We start from the raw sequence: 14,866 nt of genomic DNA on the forward strand, positions 1-14,866 counted from the left end.
ATTAATACTTAATACTACGACTGAAGGTACCTACTTGATGGAATTTGAATTTTAATACTAATGGATTTAAGTTTTGTACTGTTCCATTTGTGTCGTTTTTTGAGACCCGGATTTCGCCTTTCGGCATCTTCAGGCATTGTGTACCTACACTCACCAAAAGGCGAATAGGCGTCAGTTTATATTTGATTTTTGGTGAGTGTACATAGCGTCTAAAGACGCCGAAAGCCGAAACCCGGGTCGCAAAAAACGACTCAAATGGAATAGTACAAAACTTAAATCCATCAGAAATCGATTAATTATTATATACGTTCAAATATATGAATGAACAGGTACCTATTCTAAAAAAAGTAATAAATACTATAAATACTTTTGACGTTTCCATATTTCTAGTTGGGGATTTTTAAATGTTAAAGTCACTAGGTAGGTATATTTGGAGAAAGGTGTATTTAATGGATAATATTTTTTTCTTCATTATCTTAGAAGATAATGAATTTATTTGAATATTAAAAACAGTGTTAAAATCTGTATAAATGTGATGCACGTTCTTTTACATTCATAAAGTTCTATGACTCCAAAGCGTCAATGACATTGAGCTACTTTACGAGCTGTCTGTGTTTGCGAATTCACAATCTGCCTGTAAAATCGCCCAGTGCCATCATCGAACAAGCTAACAAGCAGATTATTAAAAAATCTATCGAGAAAAGTTGAAAGCCGGTACACACGCCGGCGTGTGGGCCTGCTGCGTCTGCGCAGTAGAGCGTAGTAGCGACCTTCCGGTAAATAAACGAACTACGTTCTGTCAAAATAGTCGCTACCTTGTTGGCTTCTCAGCGAATGGAAAGTTTTGTGTGTCATCATCACAATCTAGTCGCGTAGCTGAATCGCCCGCTTTTAAATTCGCCAACAAACAGCTTGTAAAGTAGCTCAATGTCATTGACGCATAATACACAAAGATTTACAGTGGTAAAGGTAAGAGGTACCTACTAGTATTACTTTCCCTTATTGAGCAACGTAGTCTCCACTTTGATAATCACGGATAAGAACACTTCATATTATTTGTATTAGTTTTCTGATCATTAGGCTAATAATGAAGAAAGTGTGTAACCGTACAATTCTAGCATTAGCCGGTCTACATTGCAAAATCCATCTCGCCTATCGCCAGGCAAAGAACCGCCTGTGATGAACAAACAGAATAAAAACTATGCTAAATATTACATTGCGTGTACGTAGAGTGAAAATGACCACAAGCCTCGTATTAATATCAACTATTCCATTTAATTTACGATAAGAATATTCCGTTAATGAGCGCCACAATAGATCTGCGGGGGTAAATAACGCATGCTATCACGAGTGAGCATACCTTGTAAATTTCCACACTTTTAGGATAATTCAGTGGTTTTCATAACTTTTCATATCACGACACCCATTTTTTCTTGACATCATAAACAAAACTGACTATCCAAGTGGGCTGGGTGACGTTATAAGGCAAGATAGATAGTATTCTATAATAAATTATTGATTTGTGATTAACATGAAATGAAGTCATATTCAGTCTCTACACGGCGCGTATTGTCTGCAATACGTGAAGAGCAGTATGTTGTGTCACGCGAAGAAAATAATCACAGAAGCATACAAAGCGATGTGACCGTCGCACAGTAGGAGAAAAGCCCAAAAACATGGCCAAAACCCCAGAAATGAATTTTCGAAATGGGGATACTTGAGTTATCAGTCAGGTAGAGGACTAATGACTGCATTTTATTGTGAAAGGGGAAGCGTTTTGATCGCATACCTTCGTCGCTGCGTCAGTTGGAAGTTAGCCTTCGTGGAGAGTATACGCGTCGCGTGCTAAACAGACTAAAATAACGGTGACTTTGAAAACCCATAAATTTCAAGTGAAGTGTTCAATTTCAATTCTGCGACACGAATACGACTTCTGGAGGTATGTAAAAATATTTTTACATTGGTTGAGTCTAAACTTAATGTATACATTATTGAAATGTAGTATAAACTTTTGCATAAATAAAATTGAATAATTTTGAAAACTTGCATTTTCAACTATTCGAAAAGTTATATATTTTGTCACATTTTGCAAAGCTCATAGTCTAGGCCTTTAGTTTATTGTATAAACTTGCGAAATTTACAAAAGTTACCTGCGGAATAGGTGCGTTTTGTGCTTGATAGGCCATGTTGTTTACTATAATTTAGCTTTTGAATGCGTAATCAGTGACCTTCAAAACCCGCATATACCAATTTTTGTCATAATCTGACACTTTTTTAACATCCATGTCTGCCATTTTGGATCGGCCATTTTGTTTACAATAATTTAGATTTCGGATTCGTAATCAGCGATCTTAAAAACCCGTATATACCAATTTTTGTCAAGATCTGGTACCTTTTTAACATCCATGTCCGCCATATTGGATCGGCCATTTTGTTTATGATCATTTAGATTTCGGATTCGTAATCAGCGACCTTGAAAACCCGTATATACTAATTTTTGTCAAGATCTGGCACCTTTTTAACATCCATGTCCGCCATATTGGATCGGCCATTTTGTTTACGATAATTTAGCTTTTGGATTCGTAATCAACGACCTTCAAAGCCTCTGTGTGCCAATTTTTATTCAAATCAGAGGTCATTTCAGGTTTTGGCCACGATTTTGGGCTTTTCTCCTACTGTGCGTCGGCGTATTGAATTAAGATTGCCTGAAATCATTAAAAGTATCGAATATCTTGTGGTGCACAATATGAAAACTTCTGATACGGTCTACGATGTAAAAAATACTAAAAATATAGTATATTTGGAAATATATACTTTTTACAGACGTTCAGTATAATATAACAAATTCTATGATAATTCGATGATCCAAAATAAAACGTTATGTTAATAATACTCGTACCTACATTGTAATGTTCATTTTTTATCGACAAGTATTTTAGCCTTACCGCCGCCGTCAATGATGCAGTGTGTTGTGGTTTTTCTAAGAGAATAGTAACCATTTCTAAATTATTGAAAAAAACTATTGTTAGTTTCTGATAAAGCAGAAGATCTCAGGTTATGCTAGCGTCCCGTAGCTCCGCCATATATACTCTAAGGATGGTATTGGTATTTATCAGTCTTCCGGGACGTCGTAATATGATTGGCTTAAGGTGACGCATCAGTGAAACGCCAAATAGATTTCAAATGTACGCGCGACGAAATTTTGTACTTGCTTCGCATTCATTGAGAGAACGTGGAGTCAGACACACGTCACTTTGCTGCGTGATGGCGACGGGCCAATCAATTCTAAAATCGTGTAAAGATGACTAAAAACTTTACCCATTTACTTTAAAAAGAAAACATGTCAATGAATATATTATTATTGTTACTAATAGAATAATAAACAGAACGTAAAATGGACGTATGTTGGATTTATATGAGAAATAATATTTCGTTTGACAGGCGTCATTTTCACCCGCGACCCGCAATCCGCACATCGCCTAGCAACGATCTTTTTAGACCGTGCCTCAACTAATGCTAATGCATGGCCTTAAGAGGGGGCTCAAGAGGAGGAGATTGAAATATAATCTAGTATCAAAAGGACATCGGCGTCGTTAGGACGTTAATTTAAATCGATATTTTCGCAAAAATCACTAATCATCGGAGATTTTATTTAAAAAAAAAAAAATATTATTGGCATTGTCGGCCGTCTTACACATTATTATTTGATAAACAACTGCACGTGTCCGCCGATCAGAAAACAGGGCTGTCAAAATATTATATGCATTAATATTTTTTAAATGTTAATTTCGTCATAGTATTATTATTACCTAATTAAAATTGAGCGTAGGTTGATACTCAAATACTATTATAGTATGTTTATGATTTCGAGAAAATAATACGATGGTATAATTAATCCATATCAATTATTTGAAAACAATACATTTGCATGTAGGTACATGTATAATATAGTGAAAAGGTCAGATACCTGTTTAATTTGCAAGATAATATCAAAATTTGTATATACTTACCTAAATGAAGAATATTCGACATTCATGAGTGAGCACGGCTCAAAGCTATGAAAATGTGTTTTTTTCAATTTGAAAATATTTTAATTGTGTATTATTTTATTACAGATTCATAATACGTTATATAACTAATACAACATACTGTTTTTTTCTATGAATAAAAAAGACTGGAAGGAACATATTGTGTCACGGCAATCAAGAAAGACCGGAAAATATGGCCAACAATGCATGATACACAAACATAAAATACACAAAATTACCTATTTAAGTTTACCGCACACGATATTTGTTTTCGCAAAGTCATCGCTTTCCAAAATGGCGAATTTGGTTGCCAGTTTTTATGGCGATGAATCAGTATGTTCCTTCCTGTCTTTTTTTATTCGTAGGTTTGTTTACTATGTACACCAAGAAATTTCCATTTATAAAATCCAAAATGAGTTTTGGAATATAATGCAACTAATACTAGAAAAATTCTATCATGGGTGTTTACTTCTTGAATTAGTTGACCCCAGAAACAACAGGTCCATTCCACTACGTGAACCACAGTGGATATTATGCAGGGTCCACATTGGCAACATGTCGCCGGCAACCTCGTTAAATTTTACGATAAGTATGATAATTATCGTAAAATTTCTTAAGCCATTATGATAATTATCGTAAAATTTATCGAGGTTGTCGCGCGACATGTTGCCAGTGTAGACCCGGCATTAGATGCACAAAACTTGAATAAAATATATTATAAATAAAATTTAAAAAGTACAATATAATTAATTGCGTCGACAGCCCTGGCGTCGCCCGCCAGTCGGATGGACTAATAAAAAAATAATGTATCTAGTGACTGTATGTTAATAATTATTTTTAGGCACTCATGATATAAATTATTTCGCCCATTGCCTTTACATGCAATAATGGTTCTACCTACCACGTCTTGTTTCACTAGTATAAAAGTGAAGTTGCGCAGTCAATAAAAAGTCACTTTCTTTTTATAATAGGCAGACACTAAATTCTACGTTTTAAAAAATATGCATTAGAATTAAACAATACCTATTATTTTTAATACGTACGTCCTAAACATTACAAATAAACACTATTCATTATTATTGTTTTTTGGATAGCACATGAAATAAAAATGTAGGTAGATATGCATTTCAACATCCTTCGTATGTTTAATTCTCGGACAATTTCAGGTTAAAAAGTTATTAATATATTATTAAGTTTATATTGTGGCAACCACATAATTGAAAATGTCACCATCATATTGGTTGCAATACTTTCTCCCAAACAGTTGATTAACAAATTGAATTTAGTAACATTTACGTACCTACCTATATTAGAAGATATTATTTTTTGGTCACCCCATTCTGTCTTCACGTCGACCGTGTTTATGATTTAAATTTAATTTAGAGACCATTTACATTTGACACAAGCATTGTCGGCGACCTTTGTATATTGCTAGTAGACCAACAATTCCGGACCACATATAAAAAAATCATATTTTCAATTCTCAAGGGCAATTCTGTAGAGCTTACCCTTAAAGAATATGTAAGCCAGATTTACATGTCGTCTCTTTACTTCTCTGCATGGTCGGCTCTCTTATCTCCTCGTTACTCCTAAAATGATGCCAGCGTACATTCAATATCCGCCCAAAGATCTGGTCTCTGAGCTCAGTAGATACGAGTTGTTAAACATGTATTTACTAATTGTCGTAGACTGCCTAAAAACAGCAACTATGGTTCGTTTTATTACTGTATGTATTCATTTTGTACGTCAATTGAATTTTAGTTTAATTAATTTTCCAGACTGCTAGAATTTGAAACGAATTTCCCAGTTTTCATATACGCTAGTCTAAAAAAACGTATCGCATTGAGCAGACTATAACTACTGCTACTAGTGAAAACAAGTATCGGTCACAAAACTTTAATGGTATTTACAAAAACTGCAAACATTTTGCCAGTGTCGTGTGGCCCAGAGTCTAAAAGCATTTTTTTACGTTTTCCGTGAATAAGTGAAAATATTTCTAACGGTGAGTATAATATTTGACGTAATATGGGTATGTACAATTCATGAATACAGTAAACAGCTACTATGTAATAGTTAAATTGATGATATCGTAGATAAGGTCTCGTAAATGAACAAAATCAGTGTTGATTAGAGATTATAATTTCAATTATATAGGGGTTGATTTCTCTAAAGAGATTTTTTGGTCATAACCTCTACTTGTGAACATTGATAAATAATGTGGATTTACTTGATATTTTGGTGACTTATGGTGCAAAATTAAAACACTGGTACTTAGGTAGTACGAGGACATACTCTATATAGCAAAATACATTCGTTAAAATTAATAAACATACACCTCCTGCATACAAATTTTTGCATGATCGAACAAACACTGTTGACGATAATCTCGCAAATCATTCGTATTGTAATGTAAGTAGAGTTCATTTTTAACTACGAATCACACGTGTTTTTTCAAAAACAATAATTCGGTGATCAGTCGAAAACGCCATCAGAATAAGACAAGAATAATATATGTATAGACAAATGCAGAATTTTTATGACGATGCATGTTAGTAGTTATAGTTATAGTTACACCACATATAATACCTATATCCATATAAATCTGTTAATGAAAGTAATGTTTTTACGAGTGGGCCTAGATTAGACTAAGAATTTTATGGATATATGTACTAGTTTATGGGGATCTTTTACTTTTAACATGGTTCATCTAGTTATTTATATGAATGGTTTTAACAAAGAAATTAACATAAATAGTAAGAGAAAAATATATTGTTCGCTTTCCCATATAGACTGAAGCGATATTATAAATTAGATATACCTATAATATTGAATGTATGGCGGGTGTTCAATGTGCATTTCATTTCAATTCAAATCGATCAAAATGATAAATATGATCTGGTTTCATTTTCCATTGAAAACACTCAATGTGATTTTGATTAAAATTCGTATGTACATTTGGAATGTCACTGCAGTTGACCTGTATGACATGTATGTATGAACATATTACGTGTAAGTATGGATTCCCGAGACAGACGAATTAGTATGTTAACCGCGGAGTTGCTAAAACGTCAACAAAACACAATAATTGCGTCTGTGGCGACACAATAAACGTAACGTGCTTTCGGAATTAAATGAACACAAACAGCCGCACATGTTTGCATAGAATGAGCTTTCGAAAAAATAAATTTATTGGGCATTCATTAACTAACATACCATTAATATAGGTACAGACACAGAGTACATACATATAACTACGTAATCTACATATTATTGGTTTGGGAAAAATCATAAAACCTTACTGCGTCATGAAGATAATGAAATTGTGCATCATTAAATTTTAGTATTCTATTGTATATTCAAGAGATTCTAATATAAACATATTACATGTGTTTCGTTCACGTGGTGAGCTTTATCAAGTATGAGTACCGAAATATACATTAAGTGGGATTAATGGTGATTCTGTGGTGGATTAAGTAAGGTAGATAAGTATTGTGGAAAGGGTAAAATTCTGACTTATAATAATTGTGTAGCGGGGGTGGGAATTTTTAAAGTGAAAATTGTGATGAGTCAAAACCAATTAGGCTTTAAAGTGCGGTTGATTAATTATGTATGGATGCTAATATATTTTTTTTTGAAATTTTAAACTTTAAGCAAATTTTATTCGTGAGATGAAGGATTTTGATAATAATATATGACTATCTTAATCTTTGACATACCTTGTTATATTATTTTCGATTAGGTGGTTTAGAATTTATGAAAAATTTGTGCATTTTCGACATACAATAGGAATTGTTTCTGCCAATTCCAAATTACTCTTCCTGTTCTTATCTTTCCTAAGCACATACATATCATTGACCACCCTCGAGAACGTCAACATTCAAAGGGTAAGTAAGCACTGACGAACAGGGTAATTTAATAACATTAAAACCGCGCGCGTGCAGACAGTTTACTATTCATTACTAGTTCTCAGTGCCTACCAACAACATAAGGTTAGTTCCCAAGGATCCTCATTTCTGCCACCCCATGAAAACAATACAGTCCATTAAATTATCACCTGATATGTTAATTAATCCTAATATTAAAAGCGCACTGGCTTTTAAAAACGTACACCCTGCCACAGTCATCGTATAATTCATAAATAGAATTATTCAGTCTCAACGAATCATTGTACAAAATTAAAGTGGTAGATAGCCCTCAGTGTCAGTGTGGGCATCCCACTCAAGATATTAACCACATTGTCTGGCAATGTGATGCCTATGACCAGGAGAGATAGGTGTTAATGAATAAATTGGGAAAATGCAGGTTATACCCTCCTTTCACGATTAATTCATTCCTGGCAAAACCAAATACTTCAGTTATGAAAATTGTACATGAATTTCTCCAAAAATGTAACGTAAATGTCTAGTGTATAGTGTAACAAAAATGTAATTCTGTATTATTAATAATGTAACTATTTATGTCTGTAGTTAAAAAACGTGTATGTATACTTTTGTAAACCATTGTAAAGCAGAATAGCCTTCCATTCAGAGAAGGGCTCAATTGCTTCCAAATAAAGAAAAAAATATAAAGGTAATAATTTTATATACCTACTTACGTATTTTTATTTAATATAATAATTATGTCATTTGGCAATTACAATTATGGTAGTTAACCTCCGATAAGGAACGGCACCACAAAATGAACTGATGTTCTCAGTCATCGTAAATTTAATAGATCTGGATGGATCACGGCTCGATCTATGGAGAATACAAAAAGATATCATCGCACTGTTTCCCGCTCGCTAATGAGGGAAGTTAAAAGGCCGGAGAGATGAAAAGCGTCTGCCTGGCATTATTGTGAATAATAGCGTGGGTGTCGCACACCTTGTGGGTGTATCCAAGGCATAAAGCCCACCAACGCGGCGCTCGGTGCGCTCTCTATGAAGTAGGCCCCATCCCACCCGCGCATTACCCTTCACCAATGTAATAAGGGGCTCAAGGAGCACAAAATAATTATTATTATCAGCGTCTCTCATAACAAAGCAATAAAAATATTATTAAATATCTCGGGGCTTGTAATTAATATTCACGATGACATCATTCTACCAGCGAAATATCGGACACGCAATAACTAAATAAAGAGTTCACTGTTATTAAATAATGCCTTCTCGCCCGTCTATCGACGACGCTTCCAGGAGCGTGATTTTGTTTGCCGTGTTCAATGAATGGACTACGTTGTATTTTCGTTAATTCGTGCCGCTGAGAAGCCACACAACGATGACTCATGGGGCGGGCGGGCACAATGCGTCGTCAAATCCAGTGTGCGCTGGCGTATTTGATTACGTTGTATTTTCGATGATTCACATAGAATATGCGCGAGCGCCCCGCAAGCCCGCTTTAGTGGACTTTATGCCTAAGGGGTCCAAACATTCAAAGGAGTGTGTTGCACAAATTGCAATTGCATCGTGGCGGGCGCACTGATTCTTGTGCACTCTTACTAACCGGCGATACGTTAATAATGAACACAGAAAAAAAACTACAACAAATAGGTACCTACATCCGAAAATATAGCAAATTTTCTATAAAATTATAATAATAATGATACCAAACTCTACTAAATAATTTCTTTTCGAACGACAATTTAAATAAACTATTTACTAGTAAATCTCTATATATATAAAAATCTCGTGTCACGATGTTTGTGGTCGAACTCCTCCGAAAGGGCTCGACCGATTTTTATGATTTTTTTTATGTATATTTATTAGGTATGAGAATAGGTCAACAAGTATATTTCATATCGCTGGGTGATTAGGGTATCTCTATCCAGAAAAAAATTCTTTTATTTTTTTGACAATTTTTTTTTTGTATTTTTTTTATTATTTGGCATAAAAAAATACCTATAACCCCAAATTTTCACCTTTCTACCCCCACCCTCCCATTTTTTAATCGCGATTTTATTATTTTTGTATGAACAAATTTAACCGTCGTTCGTATTTCAAACAGAACGAAATTATTTATGTTGTTGAATGACAGATGGCGCTACGTCCGAGAAGAATTCAAGAGAAGCGTCGCGTCATTTTGACATTTCATTCGGCATATCACAACGCAGTGCATGCAAAATTTTGTACGATTTATTTTAATTTATCTATTTTTATGTGCGTGTATTACAGTGCACAATGCCAGCAAGAAGCAAGGGGGGCCATTTGGGCCGTCGAACGAATAAAGCAACAAACATGCGAAATAGTAGAGCAGAAAGAACAGACAAACAATTCCAACAAGATAACAAAAACGTGCGTGTAAGCATGTCGCAATTGCGTGCATCTCAATCACAAGAGGCACGAGCTGAACGAAATCAACAACGACAATTGGAACGGAGCCAAGCGCGCCGGTTCGTAGTTAACACACGCAGAGCAAATGACCGACAACGCCAACAAGTACATCGAACATTTACATCCGCTTCGTTCCTTCGTCTCCCATTCGAGTACGAGCCAGATATTGAATATTCCGCTCATCCGAAAGTGCTGATTGGTGCTATGGACAAAGAATGTCCCCATTGTCATGCGCTCAAATTCAAACATGAGTCAGCCGGGAGTGTTGCGCATCAGGAAAAGTGCAACTACCAGAAATTGAGATACCACCAGAACCATTGAACGGCTTGCTCATCGGCACGGTTCCAGATTCAAACCTGTTCCTGAAGTTCATTCGCACATTCAATTCATGCTTCCAAATGACTTCGTTCGGAGCAACAGAAATAGTTCACAATACTGCGGTAAATGGTCAACAATTCCATTCTACGTTCAAAATCAAAGGTCAAGTATACCACAAAGTAGGCTCATTGCTGTCAATGCCAACGAACCACATAAAGTTTTACAAATCTACTTCATGGGCGGTGAGGACATGAACCATGTGAATGCACGTTGCGGCTACAATAGCCTCAATTCGCCTAATGCCAGGCGCATCGTCGGCGAACTGGACGCCCTGTTGAATGAGCACAATGAATTATTGAAATTCTTCAAAGCACACATGCGCGAATTGCAAAGTGACAATCACGCTATTGTCATCAATCCTGATAAAACAACAGCTGGAGAGCACGTGCGTCGATTCAATGCGCCTGTTGTTGACGACATTGCTGGAATCATGGTTGGCGACCGCACATCGACGCGAGAAATCGTGATTCGAAGAAGAAACAATAATCTGGAGTTCATCGCTGACACACACCGTTCATACGACGCTCTCCAATATCCGCTAATTTTCTGGAAGGGACAAGACGGATATTGCATAAACAGTAAACAACGAGATCCTGTCACAGGTAATTCATTCATTATGAACATCATTACTCATTTTGAATTGAGAAAATGAATGGTTGATGTTTTTTTGTTTTTATCGGATGGTCATCGTCTACAGCGCTCTATTCCTCTTTCTGTCATAGATCCCATCCCCACACACTTACGATACATTCGTTATTTTTTATTTAACAACCAAAATATTCAATAGAAATAATTTATATGGCAGAGCAACGTTTGCCGGGTCAGCTAGTGTCTTTATATTTATCTTAGAAAAAGGTATAGTTCTCCTCTCTATTGCGATATAGTTATTATTTCTAAGACAAAGTGAAGAGTCTGGCAAAGATCAAGACTACACCGAGAATATGTTATATATATAATTACTATTAAGGGTAATAATATTATGATGAATGAACAAGTCACTGTCAATAAAAAATGTGATAAATTGTTAATATACCTGGGAATCAACTCATAAAATTTAATGAAAAGATAAAACAAACTATTAATAGACAATATAATGATATATCTAGATTAAAAAAAAACATCTTTATCAGATCACCGTAAGGCGTAAGGTATCAAGGTTTCACAAGAAATGAAAATATAAATAATATTAAATTCTACAGGTTCATTATTTATATATTCATTTCTTGTACAGTGGAATTCTACCAAGTAAATGCTAAGTCAATTGATATCAAGATTTCGTTAATGATACACATTAACAAGTCAACATATTTTTATAAACTTAAATATAACGTGACAGAAATGTAACGTTGATATACAACATTAGAAATATTATATTATGTACATATCTACCGATGAAGTCAGTTGAACGACACCATTAAAATCTAATAGTAAGTCAAGTTGGTATATATCTCGACCTGAAAGGTATACCTAGCAACTGAATTTTCGTGATTCAGCCAGGTTTACAAAGTAGGTACCAAATAATATTATATAACCGAATGAAAGGATAGCGAGCTGTTTAAATATGAGATCACCTCTATTACTGGATGCAAAAAAATAATGCGAGCTTTTTGTATTTCATATTGAGAATTTCAGAGAGCTTTTAACAAACTTACAATAGATTCATCCCCAGTTTCGGAAAAGGTAGCCTCTATAAATTTTGTCGTATAATGTGGCTTATTTAATAGATTTAAATTTACTTATAATATTTTTATATTCTGAATAAAGAAAAGGCATTAATATATATTATATTTATCTATAGTTGGTACACTCATAATCAACGAAATTCCTGATTAATTTTGTTGAATAAATTAAACCTACTGCTGACGATCATGTCTCACACACGATGGATTTGAAAATGAAACCACCTAGTATAGAATAACTAGATATAAATATTTTTCTAAATTTCAAATTCAAGACTTGTGATTAAAACGTAAAAATATGTACCTAAGTTATATTTATTCGTAACAGTGAAAGTTTAACAGCAGTCCGCTACTAAAATTCCAAACATAAGGCCAAAGTACTGGTTATATTATCTTATTCTTTTTCACAACGATGTAGAATACCGATACCTTTCCCTGTTCATTAAATTTTAAGTCAGGGATATTGCTGCTAAACTTTTGGTTGATATCATCCAATTAACCGTGTAACGAATCGTGTGAATACCTAACTATAGCATGTAACAAAAAAGCTGTCCTTTTGTGTTTAAGTTTATGTACATATATAATTAAAACAATATTTTGAATGAAATACCTACTTCAAAATAACAAAAAATTATTATGTAAGAAACAAATAAATATATTTAAAGAAATTTTCTTTCGTTTGATATTTTTACAATAATTTGTTATTTAAAAGTTTTCGCCAGTAGGTACGATATAAAAAAAAATAAGTACATAGCTGACGTTTTATTAGGAAAAAAATATCGTTCAATATAAAAGTGAAGAAAGTTTTTAATTACTTTTAAAATTAAAATGAAGTAGGTATTGAAAGAAAGTATGAGAGTAATTCAATTAAGATTCATAAATAACTAAAAAGGCCGTAAAACAATTTACATTAAATTCTCTAAATTAGCTAAAGACTAAATAATAGTGTAAAAAGAAACTCACCATTTGCGAGCGCCACGGTGTTCGATATGGCGAGCCACAGTAATAGTACAGCGATACCGAGACGGTTTCGCTCCGCTGTGTCCGTCCACCACAGCCGCCGTACCCGCTGTATCATTTTACCGGCGCGGCCTCAGACGACCGATCGCCTCGGCTCCCTCCTGTATTTCCACCAAAGTCGGTGAAAATCGACAAAAAATGACAGTGATAATAACAATAGAATTGAATTGGAAAGTTGAGACATATAATACGGCGGATACGGAAGGGTCTAGGTGGGGGTGGACATCTTGGAAAATGGCCGACCTTGGAAGGAGAGGGTGCTACTTACGTTTCTTTCCGGCGCCAAATGGCGACGCTTTATGGGAATGTTTATATTACCATAGAGACAAAGAAGGATTCATAGGTAAAGGTTCGAGTTATCAGATATCCACTGGAATTGTGTTGAACAATGTATACGAAAAGTATCTTCAACCAGATACAAGAATCCAATTATCAAAAAAATCCACTGAGCTTTCTAATGTTTTTTGGTTGCTTCATTAGGTACATACAAACTTATTCGCAACAACCTTTAGTATATAAATTTTCGTTGAACTTCATTGATTAAATTGAATTTAACTTTTTTATTAATTTAATACACGTAGAATGATTTTTTTAAATTACTTAACATGCGACACACAGACACATTAATATCACAGATATGGAATAAGAATCCAATAACAACACAGATTTATTTAAAATGTAATTAGGAAGGAAACACTGGAAGTTCAACAACACAGAATCCCTAAATATTACGAGATTAAATTTTAAATTGAATAATTGTTTACGATTACGATTACTTTTTTTTTTACTACGTTTTGTTATCACAACACACTTTTCGGAGCATCCTGTAGTCACGTAAAATACCGTTACTGTATATTTTGTTTAAATTATCCTATTGAATTTAATCGAAATTATTATTGTCAAACTTTTTTTGTAAAATGTTTTAAAAATGTGACGTTTTGACGAACAAGTGATAAAAGAAAGCTATTATAATACAGCCATCTCTCTTACATTTAAAAATGTTATTATTTTATTTAGCAGTTAAAAATTTTGCGAGTTTTTATGAAAAGTTTTTATGACTGTCTTTTTGTTAAGATTTCTTAAAACTTTAATATCGTCCTGTGTCATCGGCCAATACGCAAATTCATTTGATCACACATTGTTTTCTTGTTATCGCGAGATATTAGTTAGCCGAAATCCATGATACAACACTGTACAGATGTCGAGTACTTGTGATTGTAATAATTATGAGTCTGGCCGGCCATAAAAGTGCCCTTACGTACCCGTGCCAGTTATTTTTCACATTAACCACTTTTTCTTTTTACTCTGCTCTTCATGATGTTTACTCTGGCGCTCAACTTTGTGCGGTGCTGTTTAAAAATGTCACATTGAAAAAACATCGCTGCAAAAACAACTTTTTAATGTAATAATTTGCCAGCAATGGAAATGCGATCCCGGGTAGGCGCTGTTACGTT

At 34.4% G+C, this 14,866-nt stretch overlaps 1 protein-coding gene across 2 annotated transcripts in view; it reads right to left on the reverse strand.

Annotated features, from left to right (window-relative positions):
• The window catches only part of Lar (tyrosine-protein phosphatase Lar), a 712,977-nt gene that overhangs the window by 438,485 nt on the left and 259,626 nt on the right, over positions 1–14,866 (reverse strand). For both annotated transcript variants that reach the window (XM_085959967.1, XM_085959966.1), the window contains exon 3: positions 13,356–13,513. In XM_085959967.1, coding sequence (XP_085816093.1) covers positions 13,356–13,470 — 115 coding nt within the window. In that variant the 5' untranslated portion in view covers positions 13,471–13,513. The remainder of the gene's footprint in view (positions 1–13,355; positions 13,514–14,866) is intronic.

Source organism: Rhyacophila brunnea, unplaced genomic scaffold (assembly GCF_057557595.1).
Source record: "Rhyacophila brunnea isolate RB1 unplaced genomic scaffold, BYU_Rbru_1.0 scaffold_9, whole genome shotgun sequence".
Lineage (NCBI taxonomy): Eukaryota > Metazoa > Arthropoda > Insecta > Trichoptera > Rhyacophilidae > Rhyacophila > Rhyacophila brunnea.